The sequence below is a fragment of the Sus scrofa genome, chromosome 11, assembly GCF_054392235.1.
Source record: "Sus scrofa isolate SSC_HxYL_T2T_F1_AM1 chromosome 11, Sscrofa_HxYL_maternal_Yorkshire_Landrace_v2.0, whole genome shotgun sequence".
NCBI classification, from domain to species: Eukaryota; Metazoa; Chordata; class Mammalia; order Artiodactyla; family Suidae; genus Sus; species Sus scrofa.
Window position 1 is genome coordinate 59,738,195 of NC_139393.1, and position 27,608 is coordinate 59,765,802.

At 35.7% G+C, this 27,608-nt stretch overlaps 1 protein-coding gene across 4 annotated transcripts in view; it reads right to left on the reverse strand.

Annotated features, from left to right (window-relative positions):
- LOC110255835 (uncharacterized) overlaps positions 1 to 27,608 on the reverse strand; it is a 1,104,139-nt gene that overhangs the window by 393,095 nt on the left and 683,436 nt on the right. For 2 of the 4 annotated variants that reach the window (XR_014819674.1, XR_014819681.1), the window contains exon 5: positions 12,172 to 12,253. Coding sequence is in view for 1 of the 4 variants with exons in the window: in XM_084982073.1 (XP_084838199.1) it covers positions 12,244 to 12,253 (10 nt within the window). In the remaining 3 variants the exon portion in view is untranslated. Of the gene's footprint in view, positions 1 to 8,704; positions 12,254 to 27,608 lie in introns of those variants that run through there. The other 2 variants (XR_014819678.1, XM_084982073.1) reach the window with 1 other exon arrangement.

A 27,608-nucleotide genomic window follows, 5' to 3' on the forward strand; every position in this document is an offset into this window, starting at 1 on the left:
AAAAGAGTGATGTCAAAAACACCATCAAGGGGTGGGGAGTAAAATACAGTTAATAGAATGCATTTGAATTTAAGAGATCATTAGTTTGAAATAACCCCATGTATATATGTTTTTATATACATATATATGTGTATATATGTGTGTGTGTGTATATATATATATATGTTACTATGTATAAACCTCATGGTAACCACATGTACATATATTTTTATATATATGTGTGTGTGTGTATATATGTGTGTGTGTGTGTGTGTGTGTGTGTGTATAGGTTACTATGTATAAACCTCATGGTAACCACAAGCACAAAATCTGTAATAGATAAACACATGTAGGGAAAGGAATATAACATTAAAGACAGTCATCAAATCACAAGAGAGGAGAGCAAAATAAGAAAGGAACAAAAAAGAATTACAAAAACAATCTGAAAAAAATTACTGAAATGGTAATAAGTGCATACCTATCAATAATTACTTTCAATGTTAATAGATTAAGTGCTGGAAGTCAAAAGATGTAGGGTGACTGAGGGATAAAAAAAAAAAACTAAACAAAAACAAGACCCATATACATGCTGCTTATAAGAGACTCATTTCAGATCTAAAGACATACACCGACTAAGAATGAGGAGACAGAAAATACCTACATTTGGTTATCCTACTTGTGTGGTGACTTATTATGGTAGAAAAAAAATTTATAGAAGTCCCTAAACTTGTGTCTCCTTACTAGTGTAGCAAAGATAAAGCAATGCTGCCTCTCAATGGGGATTGCAGGAGTTAGTGCTGGCATTAATAAGCAAGGATAGTTTAAACTGCTCCTTTGGGAGTTCCCATTGTGCTCAGTGGGTTACAAACCCAACACAGTATCCACGAGGATGCAGGTTCAACTCCCGGCCTTGCTCAGTGGGGTAACCGATCTGGCGTTGCCGCAAGCTGCTGTGTAGGTTGCAGATGTGGTTCAGCGCCAGCATGGCTGTGACGTAGGCCGGCAGCTGCAGCCCTGATTCAACCTCTAGCCTGGGAATTTCCATATGCTGCAGGTGTACCCTTAAAAAGAAAAAAGGAAAAAATAAATTGCTCTTTTGACTTTGCTGTAGGTGAATGGATCTTGAGGAATGATTGTGGATTAGTGTGAATTTGAACAGGAAATGACATAAGTTGCAGCTGCTTTTCCAATTGTGGTGAATCTTAGAAACAAGTCAATATATGGCTTTGGGAACACAGCATGCCATTATGGATTGAGTATACGATTTTTCTGTACCAGGTATATAATGGGATGAACTGACCCCTCACCCAAATTCATATGAAGTCCTTGCCCTGCATAAGTCTGAACGTGACTATATTTGGAGATAGAGTTTGGCAGATATAATTAAGATTAAGTCATAATGAAGTAGAGTGGGCTCCTACTCCAGTATGTTTGGGATTCTTATAAAAATGAGAAATTTGCACAAAGGCATGCACACAGGAGAATCAACACAAGAAAACTGGAGTTATGCTCCACAAACCAAAGAACTACCAGAAGCTAGGAGAGAGACCTGTTGTTCTCAGACTCCCAGCCACTGGAATTGTGAGATGATAAATTTCCGTTGTTTAATTCACCAGATTTGTGGTATTTTGTGATGGAAGCCTTAGGAAACTAACAAGGGGCCGGCTGTTTTTTTCCGGGAAAGGGCGCAGAGTAAATATTTAGGATTTATAGGCCATTTGGTCTCTAACACAACCACTCAGCTCAGTTAGTATAACACAAAATCAGCTACAGATATTACAGAGGTAAGGATGGAAGTATTCCAATAACACTTAAAAAAGAGCACTATGGTGGGTTTGGTAGGTGCATCTAGTTTGCAGATCCCCATTGCAGACCGGTTTGCAAGTGCTAGCAAAACATCTGTATCCCCCTGCTTCAGCAACCTCATAGATCTTTAGTCCTGCCTCAGGGCTGTATCAGCCCTCTACTCTCTACCATATGATAGTGTGTCTAGATCCAAAAGATCACGCTGGTCTATTGCATGGGTAACGCCAGGATAATGGAGCCTAATGAGCAGAGGTGGCAGCTATCTCAGATCCCTTAGTATCCTAAAGCGTGAAGGATAAAGCCTATGGCCTCCATCAAATACTTTAGAACTCAGGGTCCAATGAAGACTTTTCAAACCACACTGATGTGTCAATAAACTTGATGGGGGGAGTTCTTTCACAATGTATACATATATCAAATCATCACATTATACCTGTATCTTACAGTTCTTCGGTGGAAACTAAAATGAAGGCCTAAAAAAGAATGACTTTTTTAGTCTGCATGACTCATTGACCCACTCAGACCCAGACCTGCAGCCTCCACTGTTTGACCTCCCCAGGCAAAACAACCAAGCCCATGAAGGGGTTAACTTTCCAGGGACAAAGACAGCCCCAAGAAGAAAGTTAAATTTTTACAGCATGATCTCAACCTCCATCCTGGACTTACAGAACTCAGCATATGACCCCCTGCCTATAAAACCTGATCCTCTCTTAACAGCAGGGAGCTCTGAGTTTCTCTTGCTCAGTGCTCCTGACCACTCTGCTGGTCAATAAATCTTACTTGAGATCTCACTGCTCTGGCCAACTGTTTTCTTTTCTTTCTTTTTTTTTTTTTTTGCTTTTTAGGGCTGCATGTGCGAAATATAGAAGTTCCCAGGCTAGGGTTTAAATCAGCGCTACACCTGACAGCCTACATGGCAATGCCAGATCCTTAACCCACTGAACAGGGCCAGGGATTGAACCTCAATCCTCAAGGACACTAGTTGGGTTTGTTACTGCTGAGCCACAACGGGAATGCCAAGGCAATCTTGATATAACCTCAGTATTATTCACTGCAGGAAGCTATTACCACTTCTAGGCTGAGAAAACAAAAAAGAAAGGGTGGGACACCACACTGTAAAAACAGGCCATAGGAACCCATCATCATGCTATGAGAAGTCTGAGGAAAATATCACACAGCCAGTGCTCAAATTTCTAAGAATACCATAGCACCGTTGGTGCTTAGACCTAAGATCAGATACTCAGAACAACTGAAAAATGTGGCTGACTGATGTAAGGACTTCTGAGAGCCTTGCCATAGCTGTTGCTAGCAGTGATAAAAGAAGCTGGAAGCACTGCTCTACAGCTGGTGTGATGCTGACCGAGACAGGAAGTTTCTTCTCTTCCCATGAATTCTAATCACCCACAAGTGTCTCCAATTGTCAGACTCATAAACAAAGGCATCAGGCAATGCAGTGCAAAATCAACCTCAGCATCACAGAGAAGACTTTAAAAGAGAGGCCTTAGGGCTGAGAAGAAATAGATACAGGATAAGCCCGCTAAATAGAATGAATTGTTCTTCCAAATAGCTTCATTTAATTCTGGATATTATGTATATGGGAATTTATGTGAACTAGAGAAAATATACCTCTAGATTGTTTTCTGAGTATGCATAAGTTCCATGAGAGACAGTAGATTTGTTGTTTTTGTAACTGGGCAAGCATAAGAAAACAGATAATGTGCATTCTGGCTTTTAGCTATAATGTTGCTTTGTGGACAAGCAGGAAAGCAAACTGACAACTGCAAAAGCATGGAAACAGTTTCTGCATTTATCAGTTTAGAACAGGCATAGGAAAGAGATTTTTCCATTAAATATGTCATTATTCTTGTGAAAATACAAAAAATAAGTTTTGTTGAGTAACACTTAACTCACCATGTTATCTGACATCAAAGTGTAACTAAAACAACCCAGCTGATACTCAGTAAGGAAAGAAGAATTTATCTTTGTTGAGGAAACTACTCACAAATGTACAGGTTCTACAAAATTACACGTTGTAAGATGTTCTGGAAAGTTACAAAATAAAGCCAAAGAATTCTTCATAAATTAAATGCAACAATAACAACAACTAAAATCCAGAATGGGTAACAGGCAATTTAAGAGATCATTTTAGAATGGTGTATAGAAATAAAGAAAAAAAGGTTTATTTATTACCAACAGTAATTATATGCATATGTATGTATATATACATAAAATATCATCATATATCATCAAATTATATATAAATATGCATATATATCTCACCATAATTAATTTAATCAATTACTCCATTAGTGCAACACACAAAAGACATAAATTGTATGGAGGCAGCATTTTGTCAACACTTCCTATATCTCTCTACTCTACATTCCAGTATCTCTGTAAACTTAAGGTAAGTTTGGCCAATTCATGAACCTATATTTGAAATTTGGGGCATGGGTTCTTCAACACAGGATACATGAAAGATATTATGTTAATAAGTACTAAATTCCTAGTAAAGAATAAGAACTGTATATGTTTTATAATATACCTAACCAAATCATAAATACCTACATTATAATATAACTATAGTTAGAGCCACAATTTTTAATTTCTTATTGATAAGTGCTTTGAAATTTCCTAGGTCAGTGGAATTAGAGATCAATTTTACATCTATTCCAAACTATATCTGTTGTGTACCATGCATGGTCTACAGATTCTTCCCAATGTGCCCCAACCTATGATTTCATCATATCCTTCTTTATTGTGATGACATTCTATTCTTTATATCCTTTTTGCTATTCTAAAAAAAAAATCTGTATGCTTTATTTGGCACTTATTCAATATTCTATTTTAATAATGTTTCATCAATGCTGTTTGATGAAAGGCCTTATTTTCCTACAGGGTAGCCTGCAAATTGCGGGTTTTGATTTTATCAATGATGACTGCACGTTGCCTCTTCCCCATATAGCCCTGCTGTCCTCCTGGTCCTGTGCCCTCTACTGTCTCTGGACTTGGGGAACATTTGGGAACCCTTCTTTTGGGAACTCACATTTTGATTAAAATAAAAACTGAAAAGAACTGAATTCCAATTTCAAAGAGGACACAGAGCAGTTAAAATAACAGAATATGAAAAATATTAATTATACAAGGAAATCTATACTGAATAAGAACAAAAATACTCAAATAGAATTCTTTAGAAAAAAATGAGTTCTTTACAAACAGCTACTTTGAGGGTAAAACACTCATTTAGAAAGGGAAACTTTGGTTCACTTGCCAAAATGAATCAACACGGGGTCACAGTTTTGTTGGTGACGGATCTGTCTTGCAGAAGTATTTGTCAAAAATAGTATTAAAAACATGAGTTCCACTTAAAATAATTTACATGTCACTGTAGATTTCCACTATGTTGTTTAGAGTATGATTGGCTTCGGTTGATGGAATAATTGACTACTTGTAGCTTATCCAAAAAGAGAGTTCATTTTTCTCACAAAAAATTTCAGCATTAAGAGTCTGTTGATGTTGATTCAGCTACTCAGCAATATTGATTCTAATGGACCCAAACAGCACGTTTTAATTATGTAAGGAAGAGGAATACAGAGAAGAAGCTAGCCACATGGACCATCCTTTGTGAGGAAAGCAAAAGCCTTGTCACAATCCCAAAATGTACTACAGCTGATTGACTCTCATTGTTCACAATTGATTCACATTCCTGGCTGAGAAAGAGGCTGAGAAAATAATTACTAGTGTTGGACACTTGCTGTTCTCTCAAAATCATTTTTTTTTTTTATTTGCAAGGAAAAAGGGAAATGGAGATTTGGAATAGGAGGCATGAAATGTCAGACACACCCATTTACTAGTGAAAGAAAAGACCTGGAAACACTGGGCTCCATCCCTACAATGGCATTAACTGATTATAGCTGGCCTCGTATTCTCTCTACCAGATGTCTCACTAATTGTATTGCTTGTGAGGCTCCTTTAGGAACTTGGGATTATGGCTCCACGACTGCGCTAGTAATCAGAGACTTGGCTATTTCCCCTGCAGCGTATAAACTATAAGGGTCACATTTAATGAAGATATGTCATTGTTCTTTGGGTAAATAGTTTCTTCATTTTTTTCCTAGTGTCCCTTTATACCTAGTTTCCCTGTAGGCTTCCTTCAGTTTTTTTCTTTCTCTACTTTTTCTCCTCACCAATTTTTACTTCTTTCTTCTGATCAGATCCATTTTTGCACCACATTTCTTTTTTTCCATATCTTCTACATTATCTCTCCATCTACTTCATTCATATTGTTTCTTCCTCCCTTATCTCACACACCCTGTGCAACCAACATGTTTTGTTTTTCACTATTAACTCCCAGAGCTCTCTCTTTTTGTTTACATGCTACATTTCATTATTTTTTCTGATCGTTTTTATAGCTTGTTTCTGTGTCCTTGTTTGTATAGCTGCTTTTTTTTTCTCTACTATTTCAAGATCAGAGGCTTCATTTCAATTTCTCATAATTCTCTTTATTCAATTCCTGTTTTTATCTCTAGTAGAAATTAAAATGAATTTTCTGTGTGACATAATATGTTAAAATATGGAAATGCCTTCTTTTACTCATAGAAGAATTACCAAATGACCTATAATTATGTAAACCTTTAATTTAAGTAAACTGAACTTGAACATACCCTTAATGAAAAAGAATATGATCTCATCAGTGCAGTGTTTCAGTGTGGATATATAGTTTGCATCAATGGCAAACTTTCTTATAAACCATAGAAAAAGTCTTGAGAAGGTTAGCTGAGAATAATAAGGGCAAGATAAACAAAGACACTGAGAGAAGACGTAGATGGATGGTAGAATGATTAATGCTATATCTACACAGTACAGGTGTTTGGTCCTTGAGTAAGTGGTCAGAAAACAAATTGAACATTTATTCTTCCTGACAGAGGGATTAAGAAATGTGGTTGATTATACCTTTATAAATGAAGCTTTGAGTAAACTGCTGTCTTGATTGATTTCTTTGGTATTTGCTAACACTGCAATGGAACATTCTGCTGGGAATTCTTTTATTTGTGTTTGTTTCCTGAAGATGTGAATTAACTCATAATTAATGAGATTAATAAAGACATTGTGAAACAGCTGTGATAGTTTTATTAACAACTACACTGGAGTCTAATCAAATACAAAATATTTTAGAGACAATGATGGTGTTTGCATAAAACTTTCCTAACATTAAAAATGCCAGAACTTAAAAGAGCATTTCACTAGAGTGTGATGGGTGAAAAAAAATCTTTAGAGTGGGATCTAATTCTGAGTCTGGCACAATCCAATCCTACTGTTTATTTAAAGAGCTAGATTTATTCATTCAGATTTATGCAAACTAGATTTCTTCCCACATCAGGCACTTTTTGAACACATTTTACACACCAGGCATCGTAGGGATATAGAGAGGTTTAATGCATTGAGAGATCTGGCAAAGTTGTATTAAAAATAAAGATAAGGATTATGAAGAGAGAAAACAAAATGCTCTAAGAGAGAATCATATGAGTAGTGGGAGGCATTTTGGACATCTTAATCATGGAAAGCCACTTTAAAATAGGTACTTTATGAGCTCTGATAGGTGACTAAGGGCCAGCCAGGTAAGCAGTGGAGGTAACAGCCTCACAGGCAAAGAATTCTAAGCATGGTAAATTATCTCAGGAAGAAAGAACTTAGCTCTTTCAAGAACCTTAAAGAATTACTAGAATAGTCAGAACATTATGTGACAAAGCAACTGAGGCAGGAGACAGATGAGTTAACAAGTTTGAATTTTGTTCTAAGTGAAGTAGAAAGAGAGCCATTAATGTGGATTTAAGTGCCACAATTTGATAAGATACACATTTGTTTAAAATCATAACAATTATGAACAATTCATTATTAGAAATTTCAAATATGTCGTAAAGTAAAGCGTGACCTCTCAAACCCTTGTCACTCATACTGATCTACTGATGTTGCCATATAACAGTTTGTTCTTCGCTATGTGATTGATTAATCACCACACCATACTCGGTGGGCTCTCATGAATCAGTTCTACATTCCTTATTATTGGAAAGAAGTATATATGTCTTTCATCTAGCAAATACTTTTTGAGAGACTGTTGTTTGTAGATATAACCATATGACAAAGGGGACTTTTTCTATTGCATCAAAAATAGAAAGAAAAATCTATACGAAGAAAAAATGGCCTTAAATATCCTACATCCCCCCACTCAGCAAAACAAATTAACAAACAAATAAACCAAAACCTAAACATCATCTGGGAGGAACACCCTTTTCGGAATTTATTAAAGTCTTCCTTAGCAGTGAGTCGATTTGCTTTTCCAGGCTTCATATACAAAAGCCTGAGGCAAGAGAAGGAATCATGGCTCACAAGCCTTTAATTGGGGTTTGAGCATTTCTCCCTGCACATCTCGCAAGGTGGGGGTAATAGGGAGAGCCTCAGCTAAACATTTTAGAGATTGAGACACCTGTTGGGCTATATGATCCCAGCAGCGAGAAGGTCTGGAGTGACCAGCTAGTTGGGTTGATGTGGGTTGTTAGAGGCGCACCCAGGTTATATCTCCGCTTTCCCACGTTTGCACCATCAGAAGGCCAGCATGCATCCAGCATCTGCAGTAGCCAGTGGATGTTAAATAGGGAAACAAAGACAACCAAGAAGAAATTATGACACCACTAGAGCGAGTACCTGTTTCCCTTCCCCACCTAACATGTCTAAGGATTAAAAATTTGGAGTTCTACTGAGCAAGAGAGATGACTTTAACATAAGAAACTAGTCAGAAAGTTGTGAGATCTTCTGCCATGTCATTTTTATGTTAGGTCCCTAAGAGAAAAATGACACACACAATTTAGCATAAATTCTGGAGACTTTAATAAACTGACAACTTACAAGTGTGTGCACAGGTTTTGTTTTTTGTTTTTTGTTTTTTTGTTTTTGTTTTTTGCTTTTGTTTTTTTGTTTTTGTTTTTTGTTTTTGTTTTTTTTTTAAAAGACAGGACATGGCAGTAGTCTGTTACTACCTCAAACCTGAAGGGGAGATGGAGGGAGTGTTACCTCAAAAGAGAAGTGAAGAGGCCACTCAAAGAGCAGCTGTGCCCTTCAGTCAAGAGTGAGCTGGAGAATAAACACATTGACCTTATTCCCTTCCTTCTACATCTGATCTCCTACGCAGCTTCTCAATAGCCAGATAGACTGGGAGCCAGAGGTTAAGAGGTACCACTCTCTAGTCTATGCAGTTTCTTCTCAACTCCTTGAGAAGAAACCATAGTGGGTTCAAAGGTGCAGAGGCAGGGAGAACACATCTGGTGCACAATGAAAGAAAGGGAATCCGGTGATTAGCAGAGCACAGCTGAAGTAAGTGATTGCAAAAAAGAAAAAAAAAAATTCATTAAGTTTGCCAGAATCATAGCTCTTAAAACTTTTCTGCTAGGAGTTTAAAATTAGTTTCCAGCTTGTTTTTCTCACTTTTAGATCAAAAGTAGAAGAGGGTAAAATGGATACTGTTAGGATGATAATGAATAAATTATTTAGTCAAATAAAGAAAGAATCTTCATTTCTGTCTGCAAAACATGTTTTGCAGCAGGTTTTTGGAAAAGAAGTAAAGACGTAATAATAATAGAAAAATTTGCCTTTGTCATCAAAGAGATCTGGGTTTCATTTTTGCCTCTGTAGTTTAATAGCTGGGCATCATTAAAGTCACTTGTCCTTTTAGAGTGTCAATTTCTTTATCATTAAATATTATTATCCATCCACTGGTTTTCTGGCAGATTAAATGAGACATAATAATGGTAAGCATATTATCATTTTGACTAGTCTGTGAGTCACCTCTCAGACTCATTTAAAGGAGTTAAATAATTTTAAAAATAGGAAGAAAAGGAAAGTTAGGATGTGGAACTAACACTGAACACACCAGAACAGAGTACTTTGATTTTTCTTGTACCTTAAAAAAAAAATGTTGATCTTTCAGGTTTGGGTCTGAAAGGGATAAGTGAATCATTATTTTCAGAGAGGTATAGACATTTCTAGAAGAGATTTATTGCTCTAGAATTAGGATTTAATAAAATTACCTGAGACCATCATTTTCTAAGATTTCGACACATTTTGTCATTGAGAGGAAACAAACTGATAACCTAAATAGGCATCCTAAGTGACAAAGTCATGGAAACTTTGGGACATTGGCAAACGGTGGCTCCAAAGAGGAAGTAGTTGCAGGGGGTGACAATGAATCTACTGAAGTAAAATAATCAGGTAAGAGGAGCAGAAAGTGCTGATGGCTGACCTTAAAGTATGCAGAGTGAAGCATGGAAGGAGGTACTGCATTCTGCTCAATCTTATGTGTCCTACTCTTAAAAGCATGTCCAAATAATTTTAGTTTCCTGAATGGCCATGCTCCTTCACACTCCTGCCTTTTAATTTCTTCTTTTCCTTGGGAATGTCATACTTTTTCTTGCCACCTCTCTGTATGCTTGGATTAGTTCTATTTTCCTGTCATCAAGGAGCCCAAGAATTGGCTTAGCTGAGCCTCCATCAGAAATGCGCTCATTTTAGTCAGCAATTGTCCTCTTCACTCATCTCTCATAACTTTTACCACACTACAATGTCATTATTGGGTTAAACTGCCACCTGGGGGCAGGGGAGGGAAAGAATTACGCCTTTTCGTCGCCATATTTTAGGAATTTGACTGCCACCTAATTTTTCTTAAATAAATGCATAAATAGATAAAAGAATGGATGACTATTAGAGGCTTGATAGTACTGTCATTCATCTGGGCATCCATCAAAGAGTTTCCAGAGTCATAGTTAGTCTTGACCTAACCTGCTAAAAATGTGACTGGAGTTCTTTCAAGCTGCTTCATAGAGCCCCTATCTTCTTTAACCTGTGTTCTTTCCTATATTGGTAGAATATATTTTAATTGTTTTTTGAAAAATACAGATTGCATTCAAATTCCTGGATGAATCTAGAACCTAGTAGAAGAAAAACACCCATTTATCAAGCTTTACAGTTTAGTCATCCCTCAACAAGCCTACACCAAGTCTGTAATATAGGATGTTAACATGTTTCTTTTCCATGTAAGTTATTAGGCACATATTAGAGAGGTAAAATTGCTATAACTAACTTGAAATTCTAATGTTACTGGAAAAAAATTAACGAAGTCTATATATTATTTATTGAATTATTTATAATTGTACTGTTTAGATACAAATATAAGTGGTTGTGCTGATAAAATAATTATAGAGTATTGTGTTTAGGCATTTTTTCCAGATAATTGTTATAGTAAATATTATCTTCTAAGATGTACAAAATGGCTCTATTATTGATTTTCTAGATTAACATTTGTAATCTACAGAATTATTTATATAATACGCTATTTGTTTGTTACGGCTATAAAGAAACACCCTCCCACCAGTAAAAAAAAAAATCACTTATATTTAAGAGATTTGGGGTATTTCATGAAACATTCTATTATAATGGTTTCAGTGGGTAAAGAACAAATGGTGATATAATAGGGGTAGGGATGGATCTTGGTAGCCCTCACCTCGTCTGCATATAAAAGCCATTTTTTCATTGATAAAAATAACACATTACAATGTAAAGAAAAAATAAAAAAAGTTCCATAAACTACTACTATAAGAAGAAAACAGAAAATCAGAGTCCAAACAATTTCATTAGTGAAAATCCCCCAAACCAAGAAGCAACAGACAACAACACCTTTATCCAAATTACCTATCATTAAACACAAATTCTCAGTTTTGAAACACCTCCTTAGATCACAATTAAGATTGATAGACCACATAAATGGAACCTCAGGACTGTTAAAGAGTTTACACAGCCAAAAGTCATTGAATTAACTCCAAGGAAGAATTTGACTTGCCTGAAGAATTTTTATATTCATACCAACCAAAAAAGGCCTGAGACATTGACTCTAATATTAACATTTGAGCCATGCTGCTATATTCATTCCATTTCCTTCAGCACCCAATGATACCAATTTGACTTTTAAAATATTCTCTAATGATGATTTTCTCAAATCAACTTTGTTAGTGTATTAGAATAGGATTAACACTCACCTCCTTAATTCATTTATAAATGTAATTTTTCAGTCTTTACCAATGATATAGCAGAGCAATCAATCTATTTTTCCACAAATATTAAGTATGCTTAATACGAACTGGTAATAAGATTTTTTTCTACCTCATTAGTATTTTGCAGTGATCCTTTGGCTTCAAACATGAAACAGCACCATGAAAACACACTATATCTCATCACATTCATATGGCCAATCATGTTTATGTCAACATATCAAGAGTCAAACAGGTTTTCCAATAATCACAATTCTAGAATACATGTGGACATATTAATCCATTCTCTTACCTTGAGAAAGCTGGGACTGAAATTCTTCCTTGGGGATTAGACTGATTGATGAGAACCATGGTGAATTAAGTGTCAGTTTTTCCTGGAAAGGAAATGACAGAGTCAGTGTTCCAATTTTCTACCCTTTGGAGAAATAAAATGAAAAAAAAATCAATGTGTGCATGTTTTATGAGTTTTTCAAAATAGAATTCAGTGTTCTACATGGCCACAACAATGTTTTTTATTTTGGATAATTCTCTCTTTAACCAGATGCTGTCAACTCTGATTATCCATATTTTATTACCATTTTAGACCTTCTTAATACTAACATTTCCAATTCCTTTAATTCCTTTTTCACATAAATGGGGTCTTTTTTTAAATAGAAATGCTGTGTAGACTTTTTAATACTTTGTGCTTTGTTAATTCATTCACATTTGAAACTTGCTTTAGTGATTGTTTAAAAGAAATAAAGCCAATTGTCATCCTATAAACAGGCAAAGTCATTCTGAACTTAGAAAGCAATCCAAAGCTTTTAGCATGCACTCTGTAATTAATACAGCTTATTCAATGTTTAAATAAACAAGACACTTAATCTTTTCTAAATTAGAGGCATAAAATAAATTTTATGCATGTTTAAACTTCTTATCAATAATATTCTCTATTTTTAGATAATATGATTAATATAGGGTTTAAGAAGGCAAAATAATGTTTAATCCATATTTTTTATCATCATGGTTTTCTCTGGATTAGGACTTGTGCAAAATTAAAAAAATTATTAATTACATCTGTGGCACACTGGTTAAAAATGTATCTAGTTTTAAAGATAAGCTCAGGGAAAAGGCAAACTAGATAGTTAGATATCTTTGTTTCAACTGATCAAGTTTTTCTACTGATTTATTTTCCAAAGAGTTATTTAATGTTTCTGTCTTTCCACTTATGTGCTAGAGTTTAAATCCAGGTTATGCTTGGCCAATTATAACTATAATGATAAAATGCATTTCTAGGACCAAAATTTCAATTAATCTGTTTATTCCTAAAATAACATGACAATATTTAAAAATTATCATATTCAGGTTAATGTTTTTCATCTCCTACAAATTAATGAATTTCCTTTCTTATGTTATTACTGTTTTAAAAGACTGAATTTCTATTTACATTGTAACTTAATGGTCTCAATCACTTTTTAAAAAATTCTCTAGGAGTTCCCGTCGTGGCACAGTGGTTAACGAATCCGACTAGGAACCATGAAGCTGCGGGTTCAATTCCTGGCCTTGCTAAGTGGGTTAAGGATCCGGTGTTGCTGTGAGCTGTGGTGTAGTCATAGACACGGCTCAGATCCTCCAGCGTTGCTGTGGCTCTAGCATAGGCCAGCAGCTACAGCTCTGATTAGACCCCTAGCCTGGGAACCTCCATATGCCACGGGAAGTGCCCCTGGAAAAGGCAAAAAGACAAAAAATAAAAAAAATAAAAAATAAAAAGTTCTCTAAACTAAAAAACTTAAAAAGTAAATTAAAAAATCAAGTACATATGTTTTTGGTAGAGAGTACCAGGCACTTTACAACAAAATAAATGCACCAACTGAATTTTCATTTCACATGCTGTCTAAAATTTATTGTCCTATACTGCCTTGGTTTGTAAAGGTTTGTGGCCTTCTATAAATATATATACATGCCTTGGTTTGTAAAAGTTTGTAACCTTCTACCTTCATCATCAAAGCTAAACAATCCACTCTCTACTTCTGTTCTTATAACCAAGAAATATCCAGAACCATATATGGTCAATGGTGAATTCTACCAAACATTTAAAGAAGAATTAATATCAATTCTTCTCAAACTATCCCCCCAAACAGAAAAGGAACAAACACTTCCAAATTCATTCATTCATTACCCAGATGTCAAAACCAAACAAAAATACAATAAAACTACAGCCCAATATTCCTTATTAATTGAAATGGAAAAATCCTCAACAAATCATTAGTAAGCAAATACAGCAGTATTTTAAAAAGATAACATATCATGAACAAGAAGGATTGATCCCAAGAAAAGCAAGAGAGGTTTAACATAACATACAAAAATCAATCAGTATAATACAACAATTCATAGAATAAAGAAAAAAAAAAAAACCATGACCCTATCAATTGATCAGAGTAAACATTTAAAAATATAATACCATTCATGATAAAACATTCAACAAATTAGGAATAGATGGGAAGTTTCTAACTGATAATCCAGTAATTAATCCATGTATCTGTCACTTGTGTCTCAACAAGGTGCCATAACTATCCAATGGAGAGAGAACACAGGCATACCTCTGAGATGTTGCAGATTTTCTTCCAGACCACCTCAGCAAAGCAAATAGTGTGATAAGTCACAGAAATTTTGTGGCTTGCCAGTGCACATAAAAGTTATATTTATACTATACTGAAGTCTATTAAGTCTGCAATAGCATTAAGTCTAGAAAATGTGCATACCTTAATCTAAAATACTTTATTGCAAAAAATGCTAACTATCATATGACAATGCAGGGTTTAAACAAAACTTCAATTTTCAAGACACACAATAAGCACAGTAAAGCAAAGCACAACAAATCAAGATATGCCTGTGGTTTCTTTTAAAAATGATGCTGTAACAACTGGATATTTATAGGCAAAAGATAGAAGCTGGACTCTTATTTCATACCATATGCAAAAATTTACTCAAAAAGAATGAAATAAATGAAAAAGGGTGTTAAAATGTTTAAACAAATGTTTATAACAGTGCTCTTCACAACAGCAAAAAGGTGGAAACTGCTCGTGTCCTTCAACTGAAAAAGAAAATATGATATATCCATACAATGGAATATTATTCAGCCATAAAAACAATGGTGTATTAATACATGTTGCAACATAGATGAAACTTAAAAATATTATCTTAAGTGAAAGAAGCCCAATAAAAAAGGCCACATATTTACTGTATGATTCCTTTACATGAAAAGTCAAGAGTAGGCAAATCCACAGGGATAGACAGCAGACTGGGGTTTGCCAGAGTCTGGGGAGAGGGGAAGAGTGAAGAAATTGACTGCTTAATGAATGTGGGGTTGTTTGAGGTGATAAAGTTTCTGGAATTAGGTGATGATGACAATTTCACAACTGAACCATATACTTTAAAGTGGTTGAAATGGTAAATCTTGGTAAAGATTATACCATAATTAAACAAGTAAAAAACGAAAACAACACACATTGGATATCAACATTGGTGAAAGTCACTCATGGACTTACCTCCCTCCCCCCCCCAAAAAAAGTAATTTCTAGTTTTATCAAAATATTTTACAATTTCTCTTTTTATTTCTTTATTGATTAAGGCACTGGTTGTTCAGTAGCATGTTGTTTAATCTCCACATATTTGTGAAACATCAGACTCAACAATGATAAGCTGACAGCTTTACCTCTAAGGTCGGAAATAAGGCAAGGATGCCCACTGTCTCCACTGGTATTCTACACAGTATTGGAAGTCCTAACTGGAACAACTATGCAAGAAAAATGCATCAAAGGAGTCCAAACTGGAAAGGGAGAAGTAAACGTGTCACTATTTTGCAGAGGACATGATTTTATATATAGGAAACCCTAAAGACACCAAAAAACTGTTGAACTAATAAACAAATTCAGTAAAGCCACAGGATACAAAATCACTATACAGAAAACCATGAATTTCTGTATACTAATAAAAAACTATCAGAAAAAGAAATTAAGAGAACAATCCCTTTAGACAACCATGTGTAAAAAAATACTTCCTATACCACTCATAAAAATTGACTCAAAATCGATTAAAGACTTGAATGTAAGGCCTGAAATTGTAAAACTCCCCGAAGAAAACATAGGCAGTAAGCTTCTTGACATCAACCCTGGGGAAATTTTTTCCGACCTGACTTCAAAGGCAAGGGTAACAAAAGCAAAAATTAATAAGTGGGACTACATCAAACCATAAAGCTTCTTCTCAATGAAGGAAACACCAACTGAATGGATGAATATATATGCAAATTAAATACCTGATAAGAAGTTAGTACCCAAAATATATAAAGAAATTGTACATCTTTATAATAAAGGTCTAATTTAATAATGGGCAGAGGATTTGCATAGTTATTTTCCCAAAGAAGACAAACAGACTGTCAACAAACACATGAAAAATGCTCGACATCACTAATTACCAGGGAAATGAAAATCAAAATCACAGCGAGACTGCGAGTTCTCTAGTTGCCCAGTGGGTTAAGCATCTGACATTCTCGCTGCTGTGGCTCAGGTCTCTGCTATGGAGTGGGTTTGATTCCTGGCCAAGGAAATTCTGTATGCTCCAGACACAGAAAAAAAAAAAAAAAAAAAAAAGAAAAAAGAAAAAAAGAAAAGAAATCACAGTGGGATATCATTTTATACCTGTCAGAATGACTATTATCAAAAATAAAACACATAACAAGTGTTGGCAAGGCTATGGAGAAAAGGGAACGCTCATACACTGTTGGTGGGAATATAAACTGGTGCAGGCAACATGGAAAACAATATGGAGGTTTCTCAAAGAAAAAAAAAATAGAACTACCATATGATCTAGAGATTCCACATCTGGGTATTTATACAAAGAGAATGAAAACACTAATTCAAATAAGCAAAAAGTTTAATAATTCAAAAAGAAACATGCAACCTTGTGTTTATTGAAGCATCATGTACAATAGCCAATATATGGAAACAACCAAAGGGTGTCGAAAGATGGATGAAATGAAGATACAATACACACACACACACACACATATGTGTATACAGTATACGCATATATATGTACATATTGCATACACGTGTATATATATGTGTGTGTGTATACATATGCTTGTGTTTTTATGAGTATGTAGGTGTATAAAATGAAATAATACTCAGTCGTAAAAGGGATGAAATCTTGCCATTTGCAACAATATGGATGGACCTTGGAGAGTATTACGCTAAGTGAAATAAGTCACAGACAAATGCCATATGATCTTACTTATATGTGGAATCTAAAAAACAAAACAAGCAACAAACAAAAGAAATCCAAGCTCATATATACAGAGAAAAAATTCGTAGTTGCTAGAGGAGATGGGCAGTAGAGGTGAGTGAAATGGGTGAAGGAGGTTAAGAGGTAGAAACTTCCACTCGTAAAATAAATGTCACGGAGATATAATATACAGGATGGCCACTACAGTCAATAATACTGCATTACATAATTCATAACTTTGGCAACAAAGAATATTGTATCTCAGAAGTTCCTGTCGTGGCTCAGTGGTTAACAAATCCGACTAGGAACCATGAGGTTGCGGGTTGGATCCCTGACTTTGCTCAGTGGGTTAAAGGATCCGGCGTTGCCGTGAGCTGTGGTGTAGGCTGCAGACTTGGCTCGGATCCCGCGTTGCTGTGGCTCTGGCGTAGGCCAGCGGCTACAGCTCCGATTTGACCCCTAGCCTGGGAACCTCCATATGCCGCGGAAGCGGCCCTAGAATAGGCAAAAAGACAAAAAAAAAAAAAAGAAGAAGAAAAAAAAAAGAATGTTATAGCTTAATAATAAAAAGTAAACTTCTTCAGGTATTAAAATGTATAATTACTCCTTAAATGTGCAATTTTGTTTTTTTTTCAATTTGTTTACCTAATTGACAGCTTTCTAACCATAATTGAGCATGCCTTGCATTATTTGTTATGATGTCCTTTTTTTCCATTTGTTTTATTTTAATAAAATTCTATTTATAATTCATAAATCACCTCTTTAATACTTTTCAAGTGGACGATTATCTGTCCATTAATATTTTCTTCTTTGGGCATAAAGTTTAATAATTAAGCAATTAAAAAAATAAAAGCATTATTTTTAATATTAACCAGCAATAAAAATAAATTACCCTATGTTCACATATAATTTATCCCTACCTCACTTTTTTTTTTTTTTTGGTCTTTTCTAGAGCCGCACCCACAGCATATGGAAGTTCCCAGGCTAGAGATCTAATCAAAGCTGAAGCCACAGACCTACGCCAGAGCCACAGCAATGCCAGATCCAAGCCGCGTTGCGAACTACACCACAGCTCACCGCAACGCTGGATCCTTAACCCACTGAGCAAGGCCAGGGATTGAACCCACAACCTCATGGTTCCTAGTCGGATTTGTTAACCACTGCACCACCACGGGAACTCCCTTACCTCATTTTTTTAACCCACTTGTATTAATTCCCTGATTTCATCATTTTTTATTTTTATTTATTTTTTAATTTTTTAGTCTTTTTGCCATTTCTTGGGCCGCTCCCACGGCATATGGAGGTTTCCAGGCTAGGGGTCCAATTGGAGCTGTAGCCACCAGCCTACGCCACAGCCACAGCAACTCAGGGATCCGAGCAGTGTCTGCAACCTACACCACAGCTCACGGCAATGCCAGATCCTCAACCCACTGAGCAAGGCTAGGGATTGAACCCACAACCTCATGGTTCCTAGTTGGATTCATCAACCACTGAGCCACGACAGGAACTCCTTCATCATATTTTTAAATTAAAATATTATCTGGATTCTGTTTCTTTCTCCTTCATTAGCTCATCTCAGCCATGAGGCAGATTCTTATCTCACACCAGAATGACTGCATTAATTTCTTGTTCTGATTTAAATTTTTTCCATTTCAATTTATTTGACATAGTTCTGTCAGATTAATCTTCCTAAAACATGGCTTTTATATATTTTTCTCTGCTTTAAATTCTATAATGACCCCTCCTGGTGTCATTGGACCTCTTAGGTCCAATTTCAGTTGTTTGATATTTCATGTAATTTATCAAATTACTGTTTTTACCTATACAATCTATACCTTCTTATACTTTTTCATGGATTCTTCTCACTGCATGATGGCTAGTTTACACATAGACTAGTTTGCATGGTAGGAGTTCCCATCGTGGCTCAGTGGTTAACGAACCTGAGTAGTACCCATGAAGATGTGGATTCGATCCCTGGCCTTGCTCAGTGGGTTAAGGATCTGGCGTTGCAGTGAGCTGTGGTGTAGCTCACAGACCTGGCTCAGACCCTGTGTTGCTGTTGCTCTGGGGTAGGCTGGTGGCTACAGCTCTGATTGTGCCCCTAGCCTGGAAACCTCCAAATGCCATTGTTTTGTCTTTTTAGGGTGGGCCCTAAAAAGACAAAACAAAAATAAAAAAACTATACATGGTATAGCTGGTCTCTGGAGTCAGAAAAAAATATGATGGAGCCCTTATTTTAGAGCTTATTATTTGGAACATTGAGAATGTCACCAATGATCAGAATCAGTTTCCACATCCACAAAATGGAAATTAAAAAGGTCCCTTTCCAATTTCTTATGGTTGTTCTGAAGTTACAGTGATTTGCTATATGTTAAGCACATTAAAACACATTAATAATATGAGTTGATATCACTTTGGATGCAGTGCCACGGTAACTCACCCTGGGCAGATCATCATAATACTTTCCAGCAAATGTTTTTAAGATAATTAGGGCTCTGTTCTTTGTTCCTTCCCATCACGGTGCTTACCTTTACTGAAGATGGACACATGTCCATGAAAAATGGACTTCACCTAACTACTCCTCAGGTCAGTGGAAAAGCAGCATTAGTTTTTTTCTTCACCATTAGTATAACCATTATCTGGCCTTCATACAGCCAACACAGAAGATGACTAATTTCAGAGACTGGGAAACAGCTTCTACAAAAATGAAATTATACTCTAAATATGTTCACTATATTTTCCCTAGATAAACTGTGTAGTTATTAATTCTAACATAAAATGTAGCATTGGAAAATCTGATCCTGGTGGTTAGCATCCATTTTAGCAATAACACCCAAAGTTAAAAATGGTCCATACTAGTTAATTAATTTATTTTTAGAACAGTGTTAAATCTATGACTCTGGAAAAGAGAATCTTATAATTACCTCTCCTGAAATTCTGCTCGCATGAAACAATCATATTGAGCTAATAACTGGTTAGCTTAAGCTCATAATATTTTCCTTTGTTTATATTTGATTTAGTCTTCCTTCATTGAATTAGAGCTATGTTGATTATGTTATTAGCCTCACTTATAAGTAAAAATGAAGACTTGGCCTTCTATATCTGCAGCTAAGTAGTTTGCCAATTATAGAGACAGAGACAAAAATATTGTCTTTTTGACTCTCTGTTTATTTCCTTTGTTGCCAGTATACATAAGACATATCTTATGCAAAGCTGAAATTCTCTTCTGCTTATCACTTTTTTTCCTGGATAAAATTACAGAAATAACATATGAGCAGATACCATGCTTTTGCTTTTGTTTTTGTTTTTTTTTACACTCACCCTACATGGCAATACTGTAGAAAAGAGAAGGCTGACACTGAGCTCCCCAATGTGATGCTACCTTGTTCAGTCACAGCTGCTTTGTCACTCTTTCTGGCTGAAGGGGACTATTTTTTTTCAAACTCTTCCTTCCTGAGACATGAAGTGAAACACAGAATTGAATGGAAGAGGAATTTGGCATACATTAGAAAAGATCTGTCTTTAAGGGTGCACGGAAAAGGTCGGTGGATAGCAGAAGTCATCAGGAAATGTGGGATTCAAATATTTCCCATTCTAATAGGGTAAACAACAACCAAAACCACAACAAGATCAAGTTTTTCACCTGCTCACGTTCTATTTTGTGTGTCTAGTTGAAGGCTATGAGTCTAGCCTTTCTTCTTTTCCTAGGTAGATATCAGGTGCATAAACCTGAGTTAATAACATACAAGCCATCAATACACGCCTCTTATTATTTTACTTGTATATTTGTTTATTTCCTTTCATCCTCATTTTCATTGCTTTATGCAAATCTTTTTGTTTGTATATGTTCATATAGAAAATGTGTTCATGTTTTGCATATGTACCTTAAATTTGCATACATGTTGGTATGTTATAGATTACATTCTTTCTCAGTTACATATCTTAGAGCCATCAGTATTTGTAAGTGCCCATCACGCATGCTATTCCATGATAATCATCCAACACTAGCTACATTCTCATTCCTTCTGGAACAGACACTGAGGTTGCTTGAACACCTTACCAACAAAACAAGTATGCACTGACTATCCTTATATATTTTCCCACAAATCATCACTTTAAGATATACAACCTGGGAAAATAACTGCATGGACATAGGGTATGAATAAATGACATTTCATTTTGTTAATCATTATGAGATAATTCTGCAAATTGGTTGCACCAGTGTTCACTCCTGCCAGCTGAGCACCTGAGTCCTATTTGGGACCTATCCCTCTCATAACTTTTCTAATTTTTGTTACTCTAACAATTGCAAAGTGATATTTTGTAGGTGTAATTTGAAACACTCTGACTTAGAATTATTTCTTACAAGATGAGCAAGTATCCCTTCACAGATCTTGTATTCTGTTACATTTTCTACTCTGAATAATGCCTATTAATATACATCCATATTTCTATGACATTTCATGAATTAACATGGGTTTGTTCCTGTGTGAGTGTTTGAGGCAGGGAAAGAAAAAGAGAGAAATTGTGGCTGCTACTTATACTTGCCACAAACTATTAGCATCACATTATGTTTGGTGTTATAGGTAATTCAAATGAAGTAAGACCTGAATCTTGTCCAAGCAAAACTTTCTATTTTTCTTAGAGATACAAAGTTTTCAGAAACACAATTTGTACTAATATCAAGGATAGAATATATTATCATGCTATATGAGTGGGAAAACAATGCCTGATAGATCACTGCATCCTGGGTTGCTCAAGATCCGATCCTGGACAAAGTCCACACCTATGTCAACATAAATTGAACCATCAAAGAGTTTAATGTATTGCTGTGCAAAAGCTCACACCGAAAATCATGTGTTCATCCTTTATTTTTCCCTTTCCTTATTTCTGCTCAAGCTGTTTTTTTCCCAGGATTTTTGGGTTCTTTGTATTCAAATCCTGGTTTTGCCATATTCTCAATGTTTAAGATTATAAGCTTTCAAACTTATCTTTAGCAGCAAGAGCACTTGCTCAAAAAATATGTTGGCATAAATCAAATTGTATATGTGTGTATGTGTGCATGTGTGTGTATGCATGTACACGTACACTCACAGCACACATACATCAGATCAAAGTAGTCTCTGCACTACTGCACTCTGATTGCATAAGTCGGGGGTGAGGGGATTGAACTAAAGACTACACTGCAGCCTGCTTTTTTCTCCCCTTAGGAGCATCATGGGAAATTCCTAGAAACATCAGCATCCAGGACAAAAATACTTTAAAAACCTCAGAGATTTATATAGACTGGAGGAAATGATAATGTAATTTACTCTTTAATAGATATTCTAGTATAATTTATACCCCGAAGCATCAAGATTAATAAGGAGTATAAGGTAAGAGAGTTTCATAAACTTGCCAAAACTTTGTGATTGCATAGTCAATAATCCTGCTTCTGTTTTTCCTGATACAACAGGTTGTATTTGGGGTAGTTTAGCAGGTCGGGTTGGTGGCAGCTGCCTTTGATACTGTCAGTTGCCAAACCAGTCATTTTATCAATTTTATCATGTCAAGAAAGAGCAAAAACCATATGGTACTGGCACAAAGACAGAAATACAGATCAGTGGGACAGGAGAGAAAGCCCAGAATTAAACCCACGCACCTACAGTCAACTAATCTATGACCAAGGAGGCAAGAATATACAATGGAGAAAAGACAGCCTGTTCAATAAGTAGTCCTGGGGAAACTGGACAGCCACATGGAAAAGAATGAAATTAGAACACTCCCTAACACCACACACAAAAATAAACTCCAAATGGATTAAAGACCTAGATATAAGACTAGACACTACAAAACTCTTAGAGGAAAACATAGGCCAAACACTCTCCAACATAAACAACAGCAATCTCTTCTCAGATCCACCTCTTAGAGTAATGACAATAAAAACAAAAATAAACAAATGGGACTTAATTAAACTTAAAAGTCTCTGCACAGCAAAGGAAACCCTAAACAAAATGAAAAGACAACCCACAGAAGGGGAGAAAGTCTTTGCAAACGAATCGACTGACAAGGGATTAATCACCAACATTTACAAACACCTCCTACCACTAAATACCAAAAAACAAATAACCCCATCAAAAAATGGGAAGAAGATATGAACAGACAGTTCTCCAAGGAAGACATACAGATGGCCAAAAAACACATGAAAAGGTGTTCAACATCACTCATTATTAGAGAAATGCACATCAAAACCACTCTGAGGTACCACCTTACACCAGCCAGAATGGCCATCATCCAAAAGTCTACAAACAATAAGTGCTGCAGAGGGTGTGGAGAAAAAAGAACCCTATTACACTGCTGGTGGGATTGTAAATCGGTGCAACCACTGTGGAAAACAGTATGGAGATTCCTCAGAAAACTAAACATAGAACTCCCATTTGATCCAGCAATCCCACTCCTGGGCATCTACCCAGAGAAAACCATGACTCGAAAAGACACATGTACTCCAATGTTCATTGTAGCACTATTTGCGCTAGTCAAGACATGGAAACAACCTAAATGTCCATCGACAGAGGAGTGGATCAAGAAGATGTGGTATATATACACATGGAATATTACTCAGCCATTAAAATGAATGAAATACTGGCATTTTTAGCAACATGGATGGACTTAGAAATTACCATGCTAAGTGCAGTCAGACAATGAGACACCAACATCAAATGCCTTCACTGACATGTGGAATCTGAAAAAAGGACAGACTGAACTTCTTTGCAGAACAGATACTGACTCACAGACTTTGAAAAACTTATGGTTTCCAAAGGACACAGGTTGGGGGTGAGGGGATGCGCTGGGGGTTTGGGATGGAAATACTATAAAACTGGATTGTGATGAGCATTGTACAACTATAAATGCAATAAATTCATTGAGTAATTAAAAAAATGAAAGAGCAAAAAGTTTCCTAAGCTTGCTATGGACTGCATAGCTCACTATGGAGCATCCAATAGTGTTAAACTGTTAAGAATTTATTTCTCAGAATGAGCCACATCTGTGCTTGCTGAGAAAGAGAGAAACAGAAAGTCTATCTTTGTCCTGTACTTTTCCTTTTTCCATCCACACCCAAGCTGTTGTTCCCCCCCAGTTTTTTCCTTCTTCCTTTTCAAATCTGACCTCACCTTCAAATTCCCTCCTACTCCACATACATACCTTTATTCAGACCTTAAATATGTATTTGAACCACCCTGAACCCCTTTGTTAGTTAACTGCTTCTTGTATGTGTATTATGGTTGTTCAAGCTGAAAGCCCCAAGCCTAGAACCATTTTCTCTTTTTCCTATTGTCTAACTTAAATGCTCTGAATTTTGAACAGTTTTGAACACAGAGGGCATTCAGTGCACCAAATGTGCAGAGAATTGATTAAATATTCAGACCATTGATATATAGCATATTTTAGGTAATTAAGTAAAAGCCCTTAAATGACTCTGCCTAAGCATCTCTTTTACTCTTTATATTCTTTATAATAAATAAAAGTGTTTCAAAGTTGGAAATGTCAATGAATTCAAACAAGAGTTGATTCTTATTTATTACTTAGCTTAAGTGACAGAATCTATAGTCAGGAATATCTTCATGAGGTCACATGCACTGCATGTTCAGGTAAAACCCAACCTCCAGCTCTCCTCTAGGGTATTGTTGTGACCAATTAAACCAGTAGATGGCACTATAACTTAGCAATAAACTACAGCTGAACTGTTTTAGGCCTTTTGTGCAAAAATCATACTATCCTTAAAATTTCCCAGTTGTGTGAGCTGACAAAGACCTTGCTTAGGCACAATCCATCTTTATTCATCGGTAGATTAAAACACTTCGGTATATCTTGATTAAATCAGCTCAGGATGAAACTGAGACATAATTTTATATTGGTTATGCATTTATACTTCAGGCTTGTTGGTGCCTTTGTGTCCATTTTACAAATACGTAATTCTAGACTTTCATTGAAATTTGTTTTTAAACATTTAATTTGACAATGCAAGTTATCCTTAAGATAATGTTCTCAAATTTATGAAGAGTCGGACCACTTTACATGATTATAAATATGTATAGTGTTATTCTAAGGCCTTACAAAGCATGGATTCTGACAGATTGGTGGAAGTTATTAGGCTTATTTACTTATTGTTGGCTAACTTTATTTTGCTCAGATATTAATAATGTGCATAGATTTGCATAGTCTAGTGGACTGGTCTGTACTGGCACTTCCAGGCAGCTCATACTACAGTTTATCTTTTTAAGTAGGAGATTTAAGTAGAGATTAAATGCTAAAATAAGATTTTATAATAAACATCATAGATCACCACAGTCTTATAGAATATGGCTTTGTCTGTCAACAATCTTTTAATTTTTGCAAGGTAGTATTTTAGAATAACTAAACATTTAAAAAAATCATAACATGTTTGGATTTGAACATGGAGGGACTCATCAGAAGTGAATTAGAATTTGTGGTGGCTGCTGTAGTTTTATTTCATTTATTCTGTTTTTTTCAATACTCTGAAAACAAGACTGACTTCCTACTAACTTCTTACATTAAATGTTTTGCCCCTTTCAAAGAAGTACAAACAAGAATGGCATTTGTATGAAAACATACCATAGACTGGAAGGAATATATGTAGCATGTCCTTAGAACCACAGATGTGAATATAAAAATATAGTGATCAGCATAGGTCCAATAAATCTAACTAGTGAGTCAGGTGCTTAATGAAAATGAATTAAATTGATTAAAGCTCCAAGTGTATCCACTGGAGTAAATGAATGTTCTAAAGTCTGTAGAAAGCAACTGGAGTGTGTCACACATGCATCCAAAGAAAACAGGTGGTGATTTCAGATTTCCCAGGTGAGGATTACAATCAAGCTACAATTGTGGATCTCTCCTGTGTAAGAGCAAATATGGATTGTTCTTTACAGTCATGCTCCGCTGGTGTTCTGTTTGCTGCAGACACTGCCTTTCAAGCGACATCTCCTTTACAGGCAGATAAATTCATCCTTTTGCCAAGGACATTCATAATTGTCAAAGCCTTTGCTGTTTTCTTTGACTGGGGTGAATCAGCTGTTTAACTAAACAGTGAGAAAACGTTCACATATTTCTTCTTTCTTCTACTAACTGCAGCTTTCTTTCATGCTTTATGAAATGCCCCCCTGCTAATCAAAGCCAAACAGTGCATAATGGACTTTCGTGAAAGCTGAAATGTATTTATGCCAAGTACAAAGCATTTGAGCAGCCTGTGATTTAATCTTTGCTATTTGTTTTCCTTTATCAAGTGATTGACAGGATGAAGCAGGCACAATACATTTTTCTGATTAATATACTGCCATGCGCTTTGATTTCCTCCATATGAAGCTTACACAGACGAGGTGGTGCCATCAAGGAAAAGACGAGTTCTCATAAAGGAAAATGCCAAATGCATTCTGTTTTGTGGAAGATAGCTGAGGCTGTGAGGTTTGACAGAAGAATCAAGGGTTTGGGGGCCAAAGAGGCCTGGAACAGGCTTCAGGTGGCCAACTCACATGCCTTAGACAGGTGCCTCAGCATATGGCATCATCCTAGGAGGTACTCGACCTACCCACCCACCCTACCATGTTAACATTTTTGAATCAGTACCAGTCGACTAGCAAATCTTAGTTATATTTGGCAGCATTTTCTTTTTCTTGTGGCAATAAGATGATATGTATAGTAGAATGAATGGGAGCAGTTTTAGATTCTTGGAAATATGGTAATCCTTATAATTCTTCTTTCATCACCGGAAAATGAATTGATTAGTTCGCACCTCAAGGGGTTGTGATGAGCAGTGACTATGACGGCAAATGTGAAGTGCCTGAGACATAATAGGAGTTCATTTAACATTAATCATCATCTTGAATCCTTTCTCAAGTATAATCACTGCAATGATTGTGAAAAAGCAAGCCATTATAAGAAGGAATTTTTCTAAATTTCCATAAATGAAAACAAACTCTTTTACAAGATGAATATATGCTAATATCAAATTTTCCTTTCTCCTCTCAAGTTACTCTTTGAGAATAAATAAGGGAATGCTTAATGAAGGGATATTTCTTTTAATTCACTATTTTACTTTCCCTGTATCAGTGGAGTTATTGATTTTAGTATTTCCAAAGTATAAGACAATCAGACAATTAACACCCCATAAATAACTGCTAAGCTATCATAAAACGTTATTAAACACTTAGTATGTTTCCTAAATGCATATTGCATTAGTAAAGTACTTAAGCAATAGGTAAAATACAGTTCACTGAATTCTATTCATTATTCTACTACTGAATTGATATTGGCTCTCAATGGTAATTTAAAATCCTATACTTCTGTGACATGCTTAAAATGAGGAGAGGGACTTATTTAATATGATTTTTTTGGTTATTTTTTTGGGGGGGGGGCTGCACCCACACCATGTGGAAGTTCTCAGGCTAGAGGTTGAATAGGAGCTGTAGC